We start from the raw sequence: 24,703 nt of genomic DNA, 5'->3' as shown, positions 1-24,703 counted from the left end.
AAGAACTCTCTTTTTTATATAAACTTAACTCTCTCAATTTTTTTTCTTCTCTTATCTTACATTCCAAAACTAAGAAGACCTCTCTATTTATAGGAGAGAAAATCATTCAAAGATGAAAAAATAATAGAATGCCATCATTATCATCATTTAGTGTATCATTATGATTTAGTGCACCATTATGATTTAGTGCACCACTTATTAGTGATAATTAGATTAAAAATACATAATAATATGACTTAGTGTACCACTTATTAGTGATAATTAGATTAAAAATACATAATGGAATGATTTAGTCTTGCACTAAATAAAGATGATAATGAAAGACATTTTTATGCACTAAAGAAAGAATAATAAAGATGACATTAAATGTCATCAATGGACAATTGCTAAAATTGCAATTTAATAAAATGTTAAAATGCTCACACTAACATTTTATTTTGTCAATTTCAAGAAGCTTAAATAATTAATTGAATATATAATTTATCTCGTTTTTGTTTTATCAAATTTGAATTTAATGAAAACATGAAAAAAATCAGGTCCATTTACCCTCTTTTAATTCCAAAATTGGACCTTAATATTCAGCCAAACAATAGGCTTTCGAACCCAACATCTTGACTCGACCCAGCTTAAGTTTTCATTATCAAAAATCAAAAAATAACCTTCAATCTCTTTTGCATTCTCTTAATTATTTTATCAATTTTATATTGTTTATATTAAAAGGCTAAAATAATTAATTGAATATATAAATGGTCTGATTATTTTTTTCTATCAAATTTGCGTACTCTGCATCTTTTTTTCGAAGGCCAAAAAGATAAGCGTTCAATGTAATTTTGCTTCACCATTTGAGTTCTTCGGAGTTTTGTAATTTAAATTTTTGTTATTACATAAAAAAAAATCTCAATTTATTGACAACAATGAAAAGGTTATAATTTCTTATGGACACAAATAATTTGTGGGCTCAGAATATTTTCTGCCCCTTCTACTTCAAAATCTATTTAATTCATTGATTATCAAACAAAAACTTATTTATTAAAGAACTGTTCGAAACACATGCAATAACAAATAATACATAAATTTTCGTTTAACTTATGCATATATTATTTTATATAAAAAATCAAAGTAGCAAGCAGAGAATATATAAACTTATGTTGAATTTTATACCATGACTAATTTTCCCAATCTACATATTTGTATATAAAATTGTGCTTAAACTTATACAATGATTATTTCTTCCTACAAGAATAAACAAATATTTATTTTTCCATTTGAAAATTACTTAAATAATACTATAAATCATAATAATTAACAACATAAAATATTTAAAAGTCTAGGAAGCAGGTGTTCGACAGCATGCCTGCTTTCTAGACAAGGATAATTTGATCATTTATTCTGTACTTTTTAATGTTAATTTAGTTGTATTATTTTTCCTTTTTTTGCCTATTATATATTTAAAAATTACGTAAAAAAAATACTATAAATCATAATTATTAAAAAGTCATAAAAAAATATTTGGTTGACTCTCAAACTTCAATCGGTGCCACTTAAAATAGGTTTAAAGGAAATAAAATATATCATTTGAAAATAACATAAAGAGTATTATAAATCACAATAATTTACAACTTAAACAATTTAAAAGACATAAAAAAAATTGACAGACTATCGAAATTCTATCAATGCCACATAAAATGAGACAAGGGAAGTAACATATATATTATTTGAAAATTAGGTAAAAAGTACTATAAATTACAATAATTAAAAACTTAAAATATTTAAAAAATATAATTATTTTTTTAAATTCTATATGTGCCGCATAAATTGAGAAAAAAATAATATATATTATTTAAAAATTACGTAAAAAAAATTATAAACTACGATAGTCAACAACGTAAAATATTTAAAAAATCTTATAAGAATTTAGTTGACTTCTCAAGTTCTATCTGGCAACATATATTGGGTCGTGTGCTGGCATAGGTCATGTATCTAATTATTCAATAAAACTAGATTGATATTTCATAACTCATTTTGGAATGATTAATAATTTGTGTCTAGTAGCTCAATGATAGAGTTGCTAATCTTGAATACTACAAATTTATGGCTCGATATTTTTGTTAGATTTCTTTTTTTTGTGATTTCTCTCCAAAAAAAAATTAAAAAAGTCAAATTTACATAGCACACTGTAAAAAAAAAAAAAAACTTGTACTATTTTAAAAGTTGAGAATGACAATTTTCGATATATGATATGATATGATTTTTCTGTGGACAAAATTTTATCAACCAACTTTTGGTAGAGATGTTCATCTAAATACATAATTTTTTGGATAACTTTACAAGTTATAATTGGATATATAATCTGTAATTGGATAAATTTGTAATTGGATAAACTTGAAATCAGTAGCTTGCAAGCAGCTTCTCGAAAGACATTACGATTTGCAATAATTTTTTTTCTATAAATAGAAAGTCAATTCAATTCAGTATATTATTTGAAGAGAAAAAAAAAATTATATCTCTATCCCACATTTTCTTTGATTATAAATTTTGTTATTAGCACAGAACTCTATCATATCGAACAAATACTTTGAAAGTCTCGAAGATACAAAATTTCTATTCTTAATTAATAGCAAATATTTATAAACTTGTTAACCACTAGAAGCAGTAATTGTTTTGAAGCCTAGTATATTCTGAAAGATATATTAGAGAAAATATTTCTACATTAGAATTTATAAATATGACTCAATTTCCTTTTGAAATAATAAATCTGAAGTTTACTCCTAAAATATTAAACTTGAATTTATAGTCCTGAATATATGAGACAAAAACTATTTATCTTGGATGATTGAGCTAAAATTCATCTTGTGATGAATCTGGCAAACATCATTAAAGATAGAGTCAAACATCAAATAAATATTTAATATTTATTGTATGTATAATCTCTAAATATTATGATATCAATGTTCTATGTTGGGATTGAAAATTATTTGTAAATGTTTTGAATTATATTTCAAATTTCATAACTCCTGTCGAAACGATTGATAATGAGTGTCTAGTAGCTCAAACCTCAATGGCAGAGTTGATATATCTTGAATATTACAAATTTATTGCTCGATATTCTTTTTAAATTTTTTTCTCGTGGTTTCTCTCAAAAAGAATTTAAAACAAGTTAGATTTATGTAAAAAAAAAAAAAGGGACTTTTATATTATTTATTTTAAAAGTTGAGAATGAAAATTTTGATATATGATCTGATTTTTCTTTAGATAAAATTTTATCAACCAACTCTTGTTGGAAATTTAACACGATCATCTTCATCAGGGCAAAATCAAACACTATTGCAACACACATTACATATTTCAACACACTCTGAATTTAGCATAAAGCTTGAAATACGAAGATTCATATGTTCTATTATAAATTTGACATGCATAATCTCAATTCTGATCAACTCTGGCCACTCATATGGATATGGATATTCTGGCAATTGACATTTGTTGTTTTCTTCATGTTTAAATTGGGATTTGATATAATTGGTGTAACTACACTCTTTTGACATGTTTGATAAGCCAAATAATTACTTGGCATGAGAAGAATTGGATGTAATTGAGAGAAAGTAATTGCACTCCTTAATTTCCTGGGAAAGGTAAGAAATAGGTGTAATTACACCATGTAATTATATGACATTTTTTAATACTACCTTTTTAAACATGGAATACCAAAAGATATTTTTTTTTGTCTGGACATTTTCACTTCTAACGACACTACAACAGACCCTATACTTCTTTTTTCAAGTAAGGTTTCTTTCTTGATTCATTTTTTTATTTTCATATTTTGATGTCTTGGTAAATTATTTATGTATTTGATCTTTGTATTTTCTTGGCACAATAAGTTTCATTTAGTTTGTTTGTCACTGTGGCTAGGAGAAAAGTTTGTATTCATTAATTAATTTAAGTAATAATATTATTTATTTAAAATCTGATTTTTAAAATTTAATTATGTAATTACATTTGTCTAATCAAACAGGACAATGAAAATTGCACTGTAATTACACTCTAATAAATAAACAGATCATTGTAATTATTAAATTATGCAATTACCAGGCTATGTAATTACATCAATTCCAATCACCAGGTAACTTTCCAAACAAATCCCATATTGAATTTTTCAATTAATTTAAATTTGTGTCACACAAGGCCGATAAAGGAGGAAAGCACTCCCAGCAAGATTTTGTTTGTTTATTCTGAGACTCGAATTTAAGACCTCTAGTTAAGAACATTCTTTTTACTTCTATTTTTTTTTTTAAAAAGGTTTCAAGCATTGCTAAGTATACTTAAACATCAAAATAAATATAAAAAAACTATCAAGTTATCAACTTTTTGAATTAAATTCTATTACTTAAGATCAACAATGCCTTAATTGTTTCGTTGTGATTTCTTTTTATTGCATTTTGGTTGTTACCACTTCAGCTCTTAGAGAGGTAATAAACAAATCTCAAGAGAAAGGTAAGAGGTTAAGCAGGAATGAGATATGGCAATAGTCAAGAATTATGAACTTGAAATGACTGGAGGAAACAAAAGAACATTCAATTTGAATACTAAAACTAAAAAGAGAAAAATCAGTCACAAACCAGTTGAATGTACCTATACACATTTCAAAAAGTAAGAGGTCTCATCTAATGTACCTATACACATTTCAAAAAGTAAGAGGTCTCAGATGAGACCGATGACTACCTCCTGGTGGCTCGATATACTCGGACTACTGTGTCCATCTGAATTAGTGAATGAATCTGCAGCATAAATTCCAAAATCCACCAGAGCGTTGCTATCACCTGCAGAACACTTTGGTGATACTTTATCATCCATATCAGTGGAAGTCGTTCCCTCACTAGTGACAGCATTATCAGCACTTTCATCAACATTAACATCTGTCATGTCACCTAAAAGAACTTCTAGTGAGAACTTGGTATCACCGTTTTCATTGGCTGTGAACTTCACATCTAAGATAGGAATGTCGAAATCTAGAGCAGAAGGTCTTAGATATTCACAAACATTTTGCATACCGTCCACGTGAGAACATTTTGAAGCATCATGTTCTACAGATTCAGCAGCATTTTCTAGATTACGAGAATTCATCTGTGGCTCATTGGTAGAATCTCTTACATTAGTCTCTGAAACCTTATCATCTTGACCTGAAAGACAAGCAGTGGGATTATCCTGCGATCTGCTGATACTTTCTTGTGCATAAGGATGATCTTTCGAACCAATTACTCCAGAAGTTTCCTTAAGCTGCACATTCTCATTGAGAAATTTCTCTTGCTCTGCATACGTCTCAGAAGCAACAGTTGAACTTGCGTTATCCATGCTCTTGCTTCGGTTAAGATCAACGAAATCTTGACTTCCAGTGCTTGGAGAAGCTATTTCATTATTTGTGTTTCCTTTGCTGGCAAGTTCAGGAGCTGGTGCAGAAGAAGCCATGATGAAATTTGCATTCTCAAATTCATACTCCTCCTCGGTAAAGTCAGGAGCTGAAATTGCAAGAATTTGAGTATACTTTGAAGGTTTGTCATTGTTATTTCCCTCCAAAGTACAGTTGTGAGCGATAACTGAAGCACTTTGGGTAGATTCTGAAAACTCATTCTTCTCATTTACTCCCTCACTAATAGATCCAGAAGCAATAACTTCCAAGGTCCCTTCATCTGGTGGAAGAACGTGGGACGTAGACAGAAATCCAGAAAGTGCTGCAGCTAAAGCATCATCAATAGATAAAACTTGCTTCTGCTTCTCTTGAGAAGAAACCTTTACTGATTCAGCAATATGATTTTCTTCTTCATCCTCTCCACATGAAAACTCAGGGGCAGAAATCACAAGATTTGAAAGAACATGTGAAGGATTAGAAGAAACAGGCATGTCATCAGAAGGTTCGGACAACTTATTGCAAGGGAGATCCTTTTTCTCCAGTTCTGATGCCCCACAAGACCGATATTCACTTCCATCATTATACAAAGAGCTAGAATTGGACTCACTGCAAGTAAATGAAGGAGCTGTTATTCTTGTGCAGGACGCTAATCCAGAAAATTGGGAATTCTTAGCTAGAGTTTCTACTTGCTGCTCCAGTCGTTGAAGTCTTGTCTCCATGCTGTTAATTGGACTAACCATCTTTTCTTCAAATCTCAAGCAAATATTTTCAATTCTGCTCACTCGGTCAAGAAGTTGTTCAATGGCTTCTACAATACGACCTTGTGAAGCATCATTACTCGTGGTGGAGATATTGTGGTTCTCTCTGCTTAAATCCTGGTGTATCAGAGGCTGGGAATGAGTGGGCTTTGCTACAGGCTTGTCAGTGACATCCAACTGCACAATATGATCAGCACTCATCCTTTTTTCCTGTTCATTTTCTTTACTGGCATCAGCAAAATCAGATGTCCTCACTGTGATTCCCACTTCATTTTCCTTTCTTTGACTATCAAAAACATCTTTGTCCTGCTGCTTCTGGCTGATGCCTGATTTAGATAATTGCAGAAGGGTGGGAACAAGCATGGCCATAAAAGAACTAGCTTGGTTTTCCATAGGAGCTGCTGGGGTCTCTACCTCATTAGAGTTAATAGGGTCACCAAATATGTAAACTTCGTCGATGCATATAGAATCTTTATTTGGAAGTGATAAAAAGCGAATTGTAAGTGACATGCAGGGATCTGCATCACTAATTTCCGCTGTGGCCTCATATAAATCCTGCAAGACAAGATCTGCAGTCAAGACAATAATAAGCTATTGTAATTCAAATTGGCCGTTTTCTCCCATAGAGCAGATTAAAAAAGGAACAGAATGAGTAAACTTTGGCCATTAACATTCTAACAAACGCTATATGACAAAAGCATCTACATCAGATGCCCCAAAATCTAATTTAGTTATATTATGAAACTTGAAATCTCCAATAGAATCCACTAAGTTTCCAAAAGTTTTCTTTACCCCTTTAGAACTTTTTTCTTTGTTTTCTTTATGCTAAACAAGGCAAGTACCCAAAAGTCATCATATAGTGTACCTCAACACTTCTTCGTTCATTCCCTGTTGTGTGCTTTTGCAGGCAGTTTACCTTGTTCCCGTCAGGAACCTTAACCTCGACCCAATCATCTTCCCTGGTGCAAAGTTTGGCTTCAGCTGTGACTCTACCTTCTGTTGGATTTCCTACATAATCCTCCAAATATTGCGGGGTAACTACTTCAATCTCATTAGCTTGGAGAAATTCTCCATCTCGTTCAGCTATGCTACAGCGGACGGTACATAGATACTCATTGTCGCTCTGCAGAGTAGGTGCATAGTATATCTCATAAACACGAGCAGTACTTCGAACATAGACCTGCCTGATTTCATGCTTTTGCATAAAGCATACTGCAGTACAGAAATTGATAGTATCAGAATATAATCAATGGACAAAATTTCTAGCTTGTTCTTTGGGCAACCACCTCTCACTAAAGACTATATGCAAACCAGTACAGGAGTAGCTTCTCAAAACTTTAAGCATTCAGGTTAAAGTGAAAGGAGACAACCAGAAAAGAACTGCATTTCCCCAAGTAACCCCAAACATATCAAACTCAGAATACCCATTAGAAAAGCTTGGGTAGCTAGTTCATCACATTAAATCAGTATCCTGGTTATACAGGGTCAATTTAGAGTCTACAACACCTAGAGTGAAATCACAACAACATACCCAGTGAAACCCCACAAAGTGGGGTATGGGGAGGGTAGAGTGTACGCAGTCCTTACCACCACCTCTTACCATCAGCTCTCCAAGGTAGAGAGGTTATTTCGAAAAGACCCTCAGCTCAAGCAAATCACAGCAGAAAATAAAACGAAAAAAGATAGTAGGGAGAAAAATGACAACTATATACAAGAAAACGTAACAACAACAACAAAAACAAAGTGCGATTACCTAAACACAGTAAACCACATATGACATCAAATAACAAAAGCCAAACACTACATTAATACTACAGCCGGTAGCAGAGCCAGGATTTTGATTTAGAGGGTTCAAAATTTGAAGAAGTAAACACATAAACTTGCCGAGGGTGGTTCGACATCTACTATATATACATAAAAAATTATTTTTACCGTGTATAAATAGTATAATTTTCCACTGAAGGGGGTTCATGAGCAATAGGTGGCTCCTCCCCCGACTACAACCAACGTGATGCTCTATACTACCACCAAACCAAATATTATGTTATATTATATTATTGGGCAGAGGTGAATGGTGATTAGACGGGACATAGGGGTGGACGGTTGTCTTGCCTTGCGAAGGTTTAGGCTTGTTAGTGCCTATCGTAGTACTAGTCGTACCCTTATAATTCTTGTCATGTGTTATTTATTGTGTTTTCGATTATCACATTATTTTACTGTTGTTAGGGTTTTTCATTGTAGATTTTGCACTTCTTTTCTGATTAATGACTATGCTTTCTTCATTGTTTTCTTCTACTTTTACTTGAGTTTGATGCACTTGAGCCAATGATCTTTCGAAAAATCTGCGTATACTATATACTCCCCGAACCCCACTTAGTGGTATTGGTATGTTGTTGTAGTATATGTTCTCTACAAAAACATCTCACTATTTCAACTCTATATGTGTCCGTGATTTCAATGGTAAATCAAATTAGGGATTTCTATCTCCGACTAATCCAGTCAAAAGTGCATAATTAAAAATTACAACAGATACGACTAAATACTTGATGATATACTATCTTTAAACAATACGATAATTTGATTTATTCACGTACACTTAAGTTCACAAGGAGCGGAATCTGGCGAAGGTCGGTGGAGGATAAGAGGTGATATTTGAGTAGATTCAGAATCGATCGGAGAATCGGAGGACTCAAAAGTGATGGAATCTTCGAGAGAGCCACGAGAGATCGTCCAGTTGGTTGATGAGCTCCATGAATCCCCACCACTGTTGTACTCAGCTTTCGTTTGATCATACTCTATCCCCATTGTTGTGTGTGTGTGTGTCTACTTTGGCTTCCTCAGCGCCAATCTGCTATTTATTGTTCAACAATTGCGTTTTTAGTACGGTTCCATTGGTTTTTCTCTTTCTTTCACTTTTTTTTTTACCTAGTTTGAAGGAGTAAAAATTGCGCTTGATTTATTCAAAATATAATAAAATGTTAAGGGTGTACAGGTGGTTTACTTACTTATTTTTTGGTGTTTAATTAGTAAAAAAAAAATATTATTTTAAAAATATTAAATATAATTTGAGAAAAATATTATAACATTATACTCGTACTCAAATTCAAAGCCTATTCTTTAATAAAGACTCTAACCCTCATTCTGATTCGAGATCCAACCTAGCCTTGACTCGAGAACTGATCTTGAAATTGAGAGCGGGGTCCAAAATTGGAGTAGGAGTAGGATCCCAAATAGAAGTCAATTTTCGGGCCAGGTTTGACTTTCGATCATTTAAAAATAACAAATAGTATGTTATATCAATATGTATTTTTTTTTTAGTAAAGTGGTTATAAGAAAAATCGATAAGAAGAACAATGAGTTATTTACATTTGTACCTCTAATGTGTGCAATTTTTTTAATTTGCTCTACACCCTTTTATTTTATTTATGATTTATCGAAACTAATTTAGAATTCTTTTTCTTTAACCTTTTCTCCATTTTTGCGTCAATTTTCTACGTCAAGAATGGAGAAAGAAATTTAAATTTTATCTCTTTCACTCTGTATTAATATTTTTAATCTGCTCTATATTTATTACATATATTAACTATATATAAAAAAGAACATATACAATAAATACAAAGTGAATTCATATATGCTATCTAATCTTATACATACCTGTATAATTACCTAGTATGTAATTAAACGAAGGAGACTAAGGGTCTGTTTAAAAAGTCACCTGGTAATTGGAATTGGTGTAATTATTAAGTTAGTAATTATTAGTCTAGTAATTACACAGTCTAGTAATTACGATGACCTGTTTGTTTGCCACAGTGTAATTTCAGTGTAATTACAATTGTTCTGTTTGGTTGCACAGATGTAATTATAAGGTTATATTAAATTTTAAAAATAAAAGTTAATTTTCTAAATTTAAAATTTATATTATAGAAATAAGAATATTTCTAAATGATATTAAATTAAATATTAATTAATAAACATATGTTCTTAACTAATATTAATAAAAAATAATTTATTTATAATTTTTAAATTAGTATATTTTAAATAATTACTCAAAATAAACTAAAAGTATAAGATTTTTATGAACAACATGAAATGTATGTTTGACAAAATCATCAATATTATAAATATAATGTCATAAAATTATTAAAACATTTGACAAAAAATAATCTATCAAGTTTAACTAAAAAATAAATGTTTTGGAATGTGAAATATCAAGTCAATACTACTAAAACAGATGAAATTGAAAATATGACATAAATCCTAAATTCAAAACAAAAAATTTAACATAATGCTCTTATATCAAATTTTAACACAAAGTACATAAATATAATTTTAAAAATTAGAATACTAATAATTTTTTTTAAAAAAATAAATTTAGAAAATATTAGAATAATAAAAATATTTTTTTAAAAAATAATAGGAATAATAAAATTAAAATGAAAAATATAAATATAAATAAAGAAGAATTTAAAAAAGATTCATGTAATTACATCAATTCATTACCTTCCCTTGTAAATTGAAAAGTGTAATTAGTCTCCTTCAATTACATTTAATTTCTTTCTTACCAAGTAATTACTTGATCTATCAAACATGTCAAAGAATGTAATTACTTTCAATTACACCAAATCCTAATTACATGACTTTCCAAACACGCTCTAAGGGAAAAAAATTGAAAATCAATTCAACCTGTATGTCAAGGGTGAAGGTAAAAGTCCAGATATAAATTAGATAAAACTCAATAATTTTTGCTGGAAAAATATATTTATTTTAATTTTATCGAATATGTTCATGTATTACTTTAAAATCCAAATATTAACATTTTAAATAGTCGAATTCTCTTAAAATTTAAAAACCCACAAAATTTGAGAGTAAATTCTCTCTGAAAAAAATATTTTTGTTTGACCAATAATTTTATCCTTTAATCCCTCATATTGTTTTCTAATACCAACAATACCCTCAGTGACAAAATCCCTAATTTTTCCTCTTCCTTCGTCTTCCTTTTCTCCATCTCTGCATCTTTCTCTCCGATTTCAATGGCATTTCGACGGTAACTGTAAACTCTTTCTCCATCATTTCAAGCTTTAGAACCTCTTCATCTCTTAATTTCATCCATTTTGCGATTTCAGTAGCATATTATCACATTTTTGCTCCTTAATTTTTTTATTTTCTGTGGTTCTGCTTTCAATTTCCAAATAGACAAATGTCGCGCAGTTTTTTTCCACTGAAGGGGGTTCATGAGCAATAGGTGGCTCCTCCCCCGACTACAACCAACGTGATGCTCTATACTACCACCAAACCAAATATTATGTTATATTATATTATTGGGCAGAGGTGAATGGTGATTAGACGGGACATAGGGGTGGACGGTTGTCTTGCCTTGCGAAGGTTTAGGCTTGTTAGTGCCTATCGTAGTACTAGTCGTACCCTTATAATTCTTGTCATGTGTTATTTATTGTGTTTTCGATTATCACATTATTTTACTGTTGTTAGGGTTTTTCATTGTAGATTTTGCACTTCTTTTCTGATTAATGACTATGCTTTCTTCATTGTTTTCTTCTACTTTTACTTGAGTTTGATGCACTTGAGCCAATGATCTTTCAAAAAATCTGCGTATACTATATACTCCCCGAACCCCACTTAGTGGTATTGGTATGTTGTTGTAGTATATGTTCTCTACAAAAACATCTCACTATTTCAACTCTATATGTGTCCGTGATTTCAATGGTAAATCAAATTAGGGATTTCTATCTCCGACTAATCCAGTCAAAAGTGCATAATTAAAAATTACAACAGATACGACTAAATACTTGATGATATACTATCTTTAAACAATACGATAATTTGATTTATTCACGTACACTTAAGTTCACAAGGAGCGGAATCTGGCGAAGGTCGGTGGAGGATAAGAGGTGATATTTGAGTAGATTCAGAATCGATCGGAGAATCGGAGGACTCAAAAGTGATGGAATCTTCGAGAGAGCCACGAGAGATCGTCCAGTTGGTTGATGAGCTCCATGAATCCCCACCACTGTTGTACTCAGCTTTCGTTTGATCATACTCTATCCCCATTGTTGTGTGTGTGTGTGTCTACTTTGGCTTCCTCAGCGCCAATCTGCTATTTATTGTTCAACAATTGCGTTTTTAGTACGGTTCCATTGGTTTTTCTCTTTCTTTCACTTTTTTTTTTACCTAGTTTGAAGGAGTAAAAATTGCGCTTGATTTATTCAAAATATAATAAAATGTTAAGGGTGTACAGGTGGTTTACTTACTTATTTTTTGGTGTTTAATTAGTAAAAAAAAATATTATTTTAAAAATATTAAATATAATTTGAGAAAAATATTATAACATTATACTCGTACTCAAATTCAAAGCCTATTCTTTAATAAAGACTCTAACCCTCATTCTGATTCGAGATCCAACCTAGCCTTGACTCGAGAACTGATCTTGAAATTGAGAGCGGGGTCCAAAATTGGAGTAGGAGTAGGATCCCAAATAGAAGTCAATTTTCGGGCCAGGTTTGACTTTCGATCATTTAAAAATAACAAATAGTATGTTATATCAATATGTATTTTTTTTTTAGTAAAGTGGTTATAAGAAAAATCGATAAGAAGAACAATGAGTTATTTACATTTGTACCTCTAATGTGTGCAATTTTTTTAATTTGCTCTACACCCTTTTATTTTATTTATGATTTATCGAAACTAATTTAGAATTCTTTTTCTTTAACCTTTTCTCCATTTTTGCGTCAATTTTCTACGTCAAGAATGGAGAAAGAAATTTAAATTTTATCTCTTTCACTCTGTATTAATATTTTTAATCTGCTCTATATTTATTACATATATTAACTATATATAAAAAAGAACATATACAATAAATACAAAGTGAATTCATATATGCTATCTAATCTTATACATACCTGTATAATTACCTAGTATGTAATTAAACGAAGGAGACTAAGGGTCTGTTTAAAAAGTCACCTGGTAATTGGAATTGGTGTAATTATTAAGTTAGTAATTACTAGTCTAGTAATTACACAGTCTAGTAATTACGATGACCTGTTTATTTGCCACAGTGTAATTTCAGTGTAATTACAATTGTTCTGTTTGGTTGCACAGATGTAATTATAAGGTTATATTAAATTTTAAAAATAAAAGTTAATTTTCTAAATTTAAAATTTATATTATAGAAATAAGAATATTTCTAAATGATATTAAATTAAATATTAATTAATAAACATATGTTCTTAACTAATATTAATAAAAAATAATTTATTTATAATTTTTAAATTAGTATATTTTAAATAATTACTCAAAATAAACTAAAAGTATAAGATTTTTATGAACAACATGAAATGTATGTTTGACAAAATCATCAATATTATAAATATAATGTCATAAAATTATTAAAACATTTGACAAAAAATAATCTATCAAGTTTAACTAAAAAATAAATGTTTTGGAATGTGAAATATCAAGTCAATACTACTAAAACAGATGAAATTGAAAATATGACATAAATCCTAAATTCAAAACAAAAAATTTAACATAATGCTCTTATATCAAATTTTAACACAAAGTACATAAATATAATTTTAAAAATTAGAATACTAATAATTTTTTTTAAAAAAATAAATTTAGAAAATATTAGAATAATAAAAATATTTTTTTAAAAAATAATAGGAATAATAAAATTAAAATGAAAAATATAAATATAAATAAAGAAGAATTTAAAAAAGATTCATGTAATTACATCAATTCATTACCTTCCCTTGTAAATTGAAAAGTGTAATTAGTCTCCTTCAATTACATTTAATTTCTTTCTTACCAAGTAATTACTTGATCTATCAAACATGTCAAAGAATGTAATTACTTTCAATTACACCAAATCCTAATTACATGACTTTCCAAACACGCTCTAAGGGAAAAAAATTGAAAATCAATTCAACCTGTATGTCAAGGGTGAAGGTAAAAGTCCAGATATAAATTAGATAAAACTCAATAATTTTTGCTGGAAAAATATATTTATTTTAATTTTATCGAATATGTTCATGTATTACTTTAAAATCCAAATATTAACATTTTAAATAGTCGAATTCTCTTAAAATTTAAAAACCCACAAAATTTGAGAGTAAATTCTCTCTGAAAAAAATATTTTTGTTTGACCAATAATTTTATCCTTTAATCCCTCATATTGTTTTCTAATACCAACAATACCCTCAGTGACAAAATCCCTAATTTTTCCTCTTCCTTCGTCTTCCTTTTCTCCATCTCTGCATCTTTCTCTCCGATTTCAATGGCATTTCGACGGTAACTGTAAACTCTTTCTCCATCATTTCAAGCTTTAGAACCTCTTCATCTCTTAATTTCATCCATTTTGCGATTTCAGTAGCATATTATCACATTTTTGCTCCTTAATTTTTTTATTTTCTGTGGTTCTGCTTTCAATTTCCAAATAGACAAATGTCGCGCAGTTTTTTTTGTTGTTGAATGAATCGTTGTTTCTTTCCTTTTTCCTGCTTTTTGAATGAATTGTTGCATAAAAATCAGGTGTTCACGGATACTTTCACGTTTTTTTTTCTTTCTGATTTCTTGTTGCTGGTTTACTTTGTTTCCTGCTGCTGCTTGTTAGAAGGAAGATGTGTTTGAGCATTCAGCTTGTACATGCTTGATTGCTTAGTTCACCTAGAGCTAAAGCTGATAAGGTCTAGAACATCTTTTTCCTCAGTTACTGCAAAATAGTTTCATTTTGTTATCTAACGCGATGTATCCTGCTCCCTTATAGCATTAACTTTACTGATTACATACTATTCGAGTATAGTGATTTAGGTCATAATGATTAAGGAAAAGGAAACAGCGGCAGAATTATGATGAAACCACAGGTTTATGATTTTCATGCTATGACTAGAAATGAACCCATTACTGGTTGTTCCTTGTAGTTAAAGTGTAAATCTTGATCCAGGAAAGGTTATTCTGGGTTAGCTTCTTTGTTGAATCCTGTATCTTTGGGTTATGCTTATGCCAACATCTACTCCTTTAATCGCAATATTCTTGTTCCGGTTTCCCACAAAGTCCTTCTAAAAAATTAACCACTGTGAACGTTCAACAACTTAATTGTGGTGTGTACGACTTCTTATTTCTAATCAGTTCTACGCCCTACCCCCAAAAATAAGTTCTGTATATTTGTAATGTGTGAAGGAGAGAAATCACAGTGACTGATGCACTACATGGAAAAAGTTGGTTTAGTGGTCTTTCGGTCTTTCCTATGTTAATATCCTTCTCTTTTTTCAACTTTTTTCATTGCCAACCAAATATATCGGAGGAAGAAATGCACTAACAGGAAAGAAAATTATCACTGTCATGTAAAACCATTTAAACTTATGCCAGGGTGGCAGATTCTGTGTTAGCTAGTGCAACTTCCCAAAACAGTGACACCACAAACATGGGATTTAAATTGTTAGTGTTATGTATTATATTATGGGAGTGCTAATTTGAGAAGTTGGTTTATAAGAAAATACCATATCCAGTTCATATTAGTCATACAAGTTTATCTACTTCTATCAAATGCAAATTGTGGTGAGATTGTTGACACTTACTGTGATTTTTCTCTTTTTCCCTTTCAACTTTTTATCAAATGAAATTGGATCAAGTGTGTCTTGGTACTTACTAATTTTAGCATTATCATAGAGCTTTGGAAAGCTGACTTTGAGCACTTAGCACTTAAAAGCTGCTTAAATTCAGACAATTCAAATGGGCTCTAGATCTTTTAAAGAACACGACACAAGGGGAATTATCGGGAAAGATGAGGGTACTTTATAGTTGAAAAAACCTGCAACAATTTTTCAATTGTCGCTTCTGTCCTCTGTCCTAACCAGCTGTTACAAGGCTATCTTAGATAGTTAACATCATTTGGTGCTTTAGGCCTTGGTACATCTTGAATGGCAAACTGAAAAGCTGATTTAATTCCAAATGTCGTCATTATTTTTAACCAATCCCATTTTTGTCCTGTAGTTAACCTCATTTATATCGATGCAGACCTTTTGGTTTTCCCAAGGGATTAATTATCTCCTTGTTTTACATTTGTGTTTTCTCTTGCTTTATCTTCTTGACCCTATGAGGACCCCAAACATTTTCTTGACCCGAATGTGGCTTCTATAGAAGTAGCAATACACGACTATTACAACAACAACAACAACAACCCAGTGAAATCCCACATCGTGGGGTCTGGGGAAGGTAAAGTGTACGCAGACCTGACTCCTACCAATGTAGGACGGCTGTTTCCGAAACAATACACGACTATTAATGTTCAAAATTATATATCAAGGATCAAAATAAACTTACCCCCGTACTCTAAGAACTATTAAAGCCTTTTTTTTTTCCTCAAAAAAATAAAAAAAAATAAAAAATCTGTGATCTGAGAAATGAGAGAAAAAAAGAAAAAGGAAAATTATCTTTCCCTTTAAATGAGGATGATAGAGCATATGATGTACTAACTCTTTGTGTCGATCTAATGGGAATTGCAGGAAATTGGGAATCTCTTAATAGATTGGCTGTGACTCAAGGAGAGGAATAGTTACAACACACAGTTGTTCACGTTAATCTTTCAAATGAATGAACTTTTGAAGAATCCAATATTTGCAACACATGCAGTTGTTGCTGCAGGATCTGCTACGTTAGCCACTGCTATCAGTTACCCTCTCGATAGCCTTAAGGTCCTTGTACAGGTGTGGAAATTGCCGATAGCCATGAACGTTCACTTACATGTATTATCTTACATGGAGGGCAGCATCTTTAATGTCTTCTTGTGCTTTGGTTGTATGCTCTGTGGAGTGGAATGCAGGTGGGATCAGGTAGCAGTAAACAACTCACTGGTGTTGATGTCCTCAATCGGGTTAGAACTTTGTCAGGAAGTTCAGGTGACTCAATCAGCTATTTTTGTTTTATGGTTACTATTAGTGATGCTACTCAGCTCTCTCATTTTACTTCATGATAAAAGTTAAAACGGATATGTGCCAATTTTATTTATGCTTTTATGACAAATACATGCATTATAGGTCTTGTAAAAAACTGATGAAAAAACTTCATAAAATTTTTCGTATAGACTGCTGTTTATATGGACATCTTTCTTAAATATTTATGTTCTTTTAATCTTTTATCAACATTGAAGGCTTGTATAGTGGTCTTGGGTGGTTGACACTTGGAAGATCAGTGGGTTTGGGAGCTCGCTTTGGCGTTTATGAAATATTAACAGCTTTTTACAAAGGTATGATTTCTTCAGTTGTTTAACTGTTTTATTAACCTTTCTGCCAGTCTCGTGACCAGAAAATTCAAACCTAGACCAAACAGAATTTGCATGATCATGTTGGTTTAGATGATTGTCTTGTAAATGGAAGTTCTAGAATATTCATTCCATTAAAGAACACAGATAGTAAAGAATCACCCGAAATAATAGATGCAGTACTTTAAGAAAGGTCATTGCAACATCCATCAAAGGAATAGTTGCCCCCACGTAGAAGCAACTTTACCATATTCCAAAACAAATGGTTTTAATAAATTCCCGACCTCAGTCCGTCTTGAACCATATCTTAAACTGTTTTTGATAGTTTCTTTTTGTCAACAAAGAAGAGTAAGAAAACACCATTGTTTTTGGAGTAAAATAAGATAATCTGAACCATTATTTTCTCAACTATACGATTAGAGTTTTGAAATTTAGAGCCTTTTCTATCACTAAGATATTCACATAGTTTTTGTGTATAGATGTTATGTTATAAATAGAGTTGAATAATCTGCCAATTGAACGAAGAATTGTTCTATTTGGCCATCTATAACTGAACAAGCTCAATTGGGATGAAAGAAGAATGCCTTATTCAATGAAACTAGTAATAGCAGTGGAAAGAAGGGGGTATTGGAATTATGCACTGCCGTATTATACAAATAAGTTGAATATTTTTTAGTACACTTGCTTCTTTTCACACTATTAGAGGTTTGGATGCTAACATATTGTGTTTGTATCGTAATCAGATGGTCGAGACGACAGGTATGTCTATGCCTCTGAGGCACTGTTGGCAGGAATTGCTTCTGGAGCAGTGGAATCACTAGTAAGTTCTCCATTTGAACTTATTAAACTCCGTGCTCAGGTTACTTCTGCCTCCCGAATTCCCAGTTCCACGTCAGTTGTCGAAAAGTCCGTTGTTTCGCCTTTAATGGCAAAGTTGCTACCGGGATATTCCCGGGACGCTAGGGCATTGAACAACACAGGTTGTCTTTTGAGCACTCTGCCCACCAAACATCCCAATTTGGTTACTGCCCTGAAAGATTATCCATGGATGATGACAGGGTCTGGTAGACCCCCATCTGTTTCTGATGTTAAGAGGCCGTTAGAGATCATATCTTTGGAAGGATGGGGTGCTTTGTGGAGAGGTATGAGATCTGGACTTGCTCGAGATTGTGTGTTTGGTGGTGTATTCTTTTCAACGTGGCAATTCCTGCATCAAGCAATGATTGAATGGAAAGCAGTTGGGATGAATCCCCCACCTAGGTATGCTTCAATTCTTATGTTAACTTGCTCAAAATGTTTGTTCTAGTCCTGGTTTCTAATTCTAGTGTTCGGATGCTTTTTTGACATTTTCCTTGGAGAAACATTTCAAAATATTTTCCAAAAACAAGTTATTTGGAAAAGAGTTCATGTTTGGATGACTATCGTTTCCCAGAGATGGTTTGGATTAGATGTTGTCTAAGTAACAGAAAACTAGAATTGCGACCTATTACTTTATGAAAGTTTCAATCAAACCCCACATTAAGAAATCTACCCCCATATTATAATTTTTGAAGAATATCCTTAAATCAATGTGCATTAGACTAACAAGGCTTTTGCACCATAGTAAATACCCCCCATAACTCTTGTTTTTGGGGATAACAGTAGTTTCTGGAATCAGTTTGTGTGTACCTCGATAGCTCGATTATTCTACCAGGTACCAACTTCCTCCCACGTGTACAAAAACTAGATAACTCTGCCTAGCAATGCCTAGACGGGAAGAGAAGCACCTAATTTTATTTTATTTTGCGATTTGAACATGGTTTTTTCTGTGTTTCTTTTTGTTGATGAAGAGGTTTTTCTGAATTTTCATGTACTAAGCCTCTTTATCGACTCCGCTAAGATGTTTTGGTTTTATGTCAGACATGAAACAGTGTGGTGAATAAAGAATGTAACAATTTTTGCTTTCAGGCTTGCCGTTTTAACTTTATTGGATTAGCCTTCTGTTGTTTTCAACTTGAGTTATGCTTGACAAATGGGTTCTCCCCTATAATAAAATTTCTATATAACAAGTGTCTATTTTTGTCACTTCATTTTCCAAGATAGACACATGCCCTATTCAGATTTAAATAACTTCGATCCTTCTTAACCATTACCTTGTTATCATTCAGATCCGATGAAGAAGTTGGTCCATTGTCTCCTTTAGCTGTTAGCCTTGCAGCTGGATTCTCTGGTTCAGTTGCTGCTGCTGCTTCTCATTGTTTTGATACTGCCAAATCTCGTTCACAGTGCATTGTGCTGCCCAAGGTATGTTGCCTTACCAGGGATTCAATCATCTGCTATATGATTTCTACATGAATATCCACCCAGATACCTTAATGCTCAGAAAAACCTTGGGTGGTCTACCTTAATGTTCAAGAAACCTTGGGTGGTCTAGTGAAATATGTTATCAGTATTGGGAGCTTCTTAGTTACAGTTACAACACATATTTGTTAGTTAAGCTCATAAAATCTGTGAGTATACATGTGGGATGAATTGGTGTCTCAGACAAATTTATATGGTCAATTTAACTTATCAGCCTTAAAGTTGGGACTGGTCAATTCCATTGGAGGGGTGTGCACAATGTCAACAGTCAATCAATCAACACCTCAATCCCAAGCTACTTAAGGTTTGCTATGTGAAACCCTTGTACTCATTTCGCTCTATTCAAAGCTGAAGTAATCTTTAAGTGGCCTGTATTTGGTGGGTATTTATCTTTTCTCAAGTGCTGCTGGTCTGACAGGATCTGTGATGGAATTTATTAGTTGATGTCAAACGTTTTTGTTCATAATGTGGCAATTACAATCCCGGTGCAAAATCATCCGACTTAGATCTCTTTTGCAAATGATATAACTTCTGTAGGTGAACTTTTAGCACCCATTCTTGCTTAGGAATACATGCTAATATGCATTGTCTATGGGATTTAGTATTGATGGCTGTTGGTTGGAGGATGGAATAGACGAGAATGTATATTTGTAACCATATAAATTGGCACATCTGTTACATTCTGTATCAGCTATAATCGTACTAAGTGAATGCTACAGATACTTTTGACCCCTCAGATTTTTTAACATCCTTAGAAGTATAAAACACGGGATTCTTCATAGGGACATTCTGTTATTCTCTTTTCCCCAGGCCTTGTGGATTATCCTCTTTCCGTAACACTCTTTATGTGCAGTTTGTATCCATGGAGAGGAGGTTTCTCAAATGGCAACTGCCGGGGAAGAGATTTGAGAGATGGACTGGGATCCATCCTGCAGATAGGAATATCTTATTTCGTGGCTTGGGATTGCGGATGGCACGGAGTGGAATTGCGTCCTTTGTGGTTGTAGGTGGTTATCTTTTTGCAATTGACAGACTGCTCCCTAAGTGAAGGTAACAAGACCGCGGAGGACTTGAGGAACTAAGCAAATCGAAATATTATTAGAAAGAAACACATTTTTTTCTCTAGAACCAGCTTGGAGACGACTATCACACAATAATGTTGGTTAAATGTTTGCTTTGTCTTTGGCAGTCACTATTTAGATATTTTGTAGTTTGTACAATTTGGCTGTTAAAGATGTGAATAACTAGTAATAAAGTGAAGCGTTGCTTCTCATATGATTTTAACAATGTAAACGATTTATAGTACCATTTTGTAGTTTTACGATAGTGTTGACTTAGTAACTTTGATCTAAGGGATTAGTGTGTGGGATGCATAAACATTGTAAGCATACCATTAATATTTCTATTGTTAGTGTCTCTCTGCCAAACTTGTATAAAGTCATCAAATCTTTGCCTAAAAAATAACTACTTGGACGACAAGTTTGTTTCAAGGGAATATGGACAGACCTTCACAACAATCTGTTCCATGTCTTTATCAGTGAAAAAGTGAAAACAAAGATAAATGGACCAATTATTTATTATTATTTTATTTTTTTAAAAAAAAAACAAGGGAGAAAAGAACTTTTATGAACTTTTCGCAAACCAGAAAATAATTTGCCTTAAGGTGAAAACAGCTTGTCCACTGATGCGGCATAAATGCAAAACACTTTTTTAACACCATACAGCTTACAATATTACATAATGACACTTCTGTAGACAAAATTAATGGATGAAAGTAGGCATTACATACTGTACAAGAGATGGTCTCCGTGCCTATGTAAATGCACAAAGGTATCCTTTATGAATCTTATTTGAACAACAAATTATTCAATCAGAAGTCCTTGATTACCTCAAAAAAACTGTTAGATTCTTTATTACATACGATGAAGACATTCGTCACTGATTAAGACAATGGAGTTTAACCTGACATAATATCTTACAACCAAAGAATAAACAGTTAACAAATCAACAACATCATTACCAAGAAGTATGTCTTCAATCCCTAAAATCTCTAACCATGAGACTATCTGAATATTCGGACCTAGCACTTGAAGAACTTAGTGATAGTTATTAAAACAAAGTATTAGGTGGGTTCTGGGATAAGAAAGATAAGCTTCAATGCAATATAACCAACTCGAGAGGTTGTAGATCATAAAGTTAAAGAGCACATATGGCTGCCCCATGCCCCAACCAAAAATGAAATGTCCCCATTGCCTCAAGAAACTAATCATTAGCAGCCCAAATCAAATATTTTTACATTTTCTCTAGATCGTTGGAACAGCATTTCCATCATTAGCTTGTTCCAACTTTACTCTACCATCACTACTTCCCATTAAACTTCTATGGTATATGCATAAAAGAGGTGAATGTGCATGAACTTAAAACATCCTATTTAGTTGTTTATGCAGATAAGAAGGCACGTTAACAGATGATGCATAAGAATTCAATCAACATCCACCACTATCCATGTGGTTATTGTGATTTCACTTATTCTTGCTTACACTGCATCTCACGAATAAATCAGACCTTCTGTAATCTTCATAGCTTCCAACCAAAATGGAGTACAACTTCTAGATCATATCAACAACACCACGGAAATCTTTTCTGAATGTTTAAGGTAATTTCTAGTCTCAGGCAAAACAAGGAAGGAAAATTCTAGCAAAATTGAAGAAACTTCACAAAATGTTTTGGATATAGTAGACAAAAAGCAAGAAGTCAAAAAAAAAAATAGCTCCTTTCTGACCTAGGAATAGTGAAGTCAGAAAATAACAGTACATCTCCATTTAACATTTGGAAACTCAAGAAATTTGAAAGCTAGCCAAAATAGGAAGAAACTAAACCATAACTATCTTCCAACTATAACAAATTGTGAATATTAAAACTACATAATTCAGTTCTTTATGTTCATCTTTAGCAAATAGAACTAAGAAACTCTAACCCCACAAGTTAAAGCCTCCAAAGTAACAAAAAAATTGATCAAGCCATAAACTGCAATATACTAACACGTTAATCTGATTCAAAATATCACTAGCAAAGAGAAAAGCATGTAAATTAAGAAACAAGCATACGCGATCAGCCCACGATGTTCATCCCCACAAGATGCAAGTTCAACCACAAGCCTAGTGCAAACCCGCGTGGACCATAACACAAAAACTCCCGTCACCACCTTGATAACAAATCCTCCGGGCAAAAACAATGAGATCGCCGATAAAATCACAATAGGCAACATACAATATCCAATCAGGCTGACACACCTGTACAAGTTCAAATTCCCATTTCTGCCGGCGAGCATGTTGAACACTACGTAGAGAAACAATGAAGCCATGATCACCCATCCCAATATGATTCCAAAATGAAGTTTTCCGGCAAGTAACTGGAAAAGCCCGAATGCCATAAGGAAGATGAACGGTCCAGAGAGATCAGCATCTTCATGAAGATCTGCTTTAACCCGGAATGGATTCATAATCGATATAGTCTTTTGGTAAATTTGCCTTGTGTTAATACCAAGCTCCTCCAGCAACGGCGGCTCATCTTCAAAACCCATCGAACCACCACCGCCGATGGTGGTGGATGCGAATTGCGGAGTGGAAAATGAAGTGGAAGCAGCAGCAGACCCTACATCGAAAGACATGAAAGGTATCCCAGGGTTCGATGACTTCGGTGGCTGAAACGGCGCCGTTGGAAGCCGACGTTGCTGTGGACCGGGATTTCCTCCGGACGGGAAAACCACCGGCGGGACGTTAAATTCCTTCGCCATTGATCGGAGATCTTAAAAATCGCTAATTGCAATAAACTTCAAATAAATCAACTGAATATTTCGAATTATTTTTGTTCCAATAGTGATTAGAGATCTACAGAGAACTCGAACCTTTGAGGCTAAGGCAATCAAATGAAATGAAAAACAAAAAGAAGAAGGAAAATTTATGAATCATGTCAAAATAAAAGCCAAAAATAATAATCATAAATATTTTTTGTCTCAAATTAGTTAATTGAAAGTTAAATTATGTAAATTTAATTTATATTTTAAAATAATTTTTCATTAAATTAATATGAGATAAATTTGTAATGTCTACGTTTTTATTTTGAAACTAAATTTTAATTTAATTTAATTTTTAAAATTAATTAACTAATTCTCAAAAAAATAAAACATTGGCAACTAATTTAAAAGGGTGGAATAATTATAATTGAAGTACAAGAAACAATTAATAGTAATAGAAATCGAACAACAATAAATTATAATAGTACTACTATTACTAATAATATAGAAGGGTAAGTGAGACAACAATCAACTATTTTTATAGTTGTTTTAATCTAAGATCATGTCTTCGATAAGCTAAAGATACAATATGTTTTGTTTAATTATCTTTCCTTGATATTTCTTTGACCTATCTTTACCTTTCATGAAATCATCCACAGTTAATCTCTCACATCTCCATGTTGTGAGACATTCGTGTATATCCTCTTTACATATCCAATCCATCTCAACATCACTTTTCACATCTTGTCCTTAATCGAGGCCACTCGCACTTTATTCTAGCTAAAAAAAAGTTTTTAAAAAATTATCTCTACACAAAAAACTCACATCTATCACCACATATACTATGAATAAGAGGATAACAATAATTATTTGAACGCCCTAAAATAAAAAAGAATGCTGAGTAGGGCAAATAAAAAAGTTACTTATCCACTAGTATATTTTTTAAAATATTCATACTTCTTTCTTAATTAGTAAATAACAATAATATATCTAGTGTGATTTTGTAATTGAATTTAAAAAAGACAAAGTATGCGTAAATATTGTTTTCATCTTATTATTATGTGATAGAGAAGTTGTTTTTAATAAATCTTTAGTCTAAGAACAATATTTCAAAACAAATTTGGAAAATACAA

The 24,703-nt window shown here is 32.1% G+C and overlaps 3 protein-coding genes across 7 annotated transcripts; 1 reads left to right on the top strand and 2 right to left on the bottom strand.

The window, feature by feature from the left end:
* Positions 1 to 4,517: 4,517 nt before the first annotated feature.
* On the bottom strand, positions 4,518 to 9,092 carry LOC129899985 (uncharacterized). Of its 2 annotated transcripts, XM_055974978.1 has the most exons (4): positions 8,757 to 9,092; positions 7,028 to 7,374; positions 5,049 to 6,717; positions 4,518 to 4,925 (listed from the first exon to the last, which is right to left on the bottom strand). In XM_055974978.1, the coding sequence occupies exons 1-4, from the start codon at positions 8,965 to 8,967 to the stop codon at positions 4,699 to 4,701; spliced, it is 2,454 nt and encodes an 817-aa protein (XP_055830953.1). In that variant the 5' UTR covers positions 8,968 to 9,092; the 3' UTR covers positions 4,518 to 4,698. The 2 variants fall into 2 exon arrangements, with proteins under 2 accessions (XP_055830953.1, XP_055830951.1); XM_055974976.1 differs by having other exon boundaries at positions 4,518 to 6,717.
* Positions 9,093 to 14,355: 5,263 nt separating this feature from the next.
* On the top strand, positions 14,356 to 21,177 carry LOC129899964 (mitochondrial arginine transporter BAC2). Of its 4 annotated transcripts, none has more exons than XR_008769580.1 (8): positions 14,356 to 14,466; positions 16,680 to 16,880; positions 16,997 to 17,072; positions 17,324 to 17,419; positions 18,178 to 18,694; positions 19,582 to 19,717; positions 19,989 to 20,078; positions 20,628 to 20,716. XR_008769580.1 is itself a non-coding variant. In XM_055974972.1 (8 exons), exons 2-8 carry the CDS (start codon positions 16,764 to 16,766, stop codon positions 20,820 to 20,822), a joined length of 1,059 nt encoding a protein of 352 aa, XP_055830947.1. In that variant the 5' UTR covers positions 14,356 to 14,466; positions 16,680 to 16,763; the 3' UTR covers positions 20,823 to 21,177. The 4 variants fall into 4 exon arrangements, 3 of the variants coding, with proteins under 3 accessions (XP_055830947.1, XP_055830937.1, XP_055830942.1); XM_055974972.1 differs by lacking the exon at positions 19,989 to 20,078 and having other exon boundaries at positions 18,178 to 18,414; positions 18,493 to 18,694; positions 20,628 to 21,177; XM_055974962.1 differs by lacking the exon at positions 19,989 to 20,078 and having other exon boundaries at positions 20,628 to 21,177.
* Positions 21,178 to 22,648: 1,471 nt separating this feature from the next.
* LOC129886568 (uncharacterized) lies at positions 22,649 to 23,702 on the bottom strand. The gene has a single exon (XM_055961308.1). The coding sequence runs from the start codon at positions 23,568 to 23,570 to the stop codon at positions 22,830 to 22,832; it is 741 nt and encodes a 246-aa protein (XP_055817283.1). The 5' UTR covers positions 23,571 to 23,702; the 3' UTR covers positions 22,649 to 22,829.
* Positions 23,703 to 24,703: the final 1,001 nt, after the last annotated feature.

Source organism: Solanum dulcamara, chromosome 1 (genome assembly GCF_947179165.1).
Source record: "Solanum dulcamara chromosome 1, daSolDulc1.2, whole genome shotgun sequence".
In the NCBI taxonomy this organism is placed as follows: domain Eukaryota; kingdom Viridiplantae; phylum Streptophyta; class Magnoliopsida; order Solanales; family Solanaceae; genus Solanum; species Solanum dulcamara.
The sequence above is the reverse complement of the archived record's forward strand: the minus strand, read 5'-3'. Positions and strand labels throughout refer to the sequence as shown.

What these genes read in the sequence shown, in the direction of transcription:
- LOC129899985 (XM_055974976.1), bottom strand. Translation starts at nt 8,967, where the DNA reads ATGGGGATAGAGTATGATCAAACGAAAGCTGAGTACAACAGTGGTGGG. An exon ending in CGCTCCTTGTGAACTTAAGT is followed by an intron (nt 7,375 to 8,756) that starts GTACGTGAATAA and finishes TCTGTACTGCAG; the next exon opens with TATGCTTTATGCAAAAGCAT. An exon ending in ATGAACGAAGAAGTGTTGAG is followed by an intron (nt 6,718 to 7,027) that starts GTACACTATATG and finishes CTTGTCTTGCAG; the next exon opens with GATTTATATGAGGCCACAGC.
- LOC129899964 (XM_055974962.1), top strand. Translation starts at nt 16,764, where the DNA reads ATGAATGAACTTTTGAAGAATCCAATATTTGCAACACATGCAGTTGTT. An exon ending in GCCTTAAGGTCCTTGTACAG is followed by an intron (nt 16,881 to 16,996) that starts GTGTGGAAATTG and finishes AGTGGAATGCAG; the next exon opens with GTGGGATCAGGTAGCAGTAA. An exon ending in AACTTTGTCAGGAAGTTCAG is followed by an intron (nt 17,073 to 17,323) that starts GTGACTCAATCA and finishes TCAACATTGAAG; the next exon opens with GCTTGTATAGTGGTCTTGGG.
- LOC129886568 (XM_055961308.1), bottom strand. Translation starts at nt 23,570, where the DNA reads ATGGCGAAGGAATTTAACGTCCCGCCGGTGGTTTTCCCGTCCGGAGGA.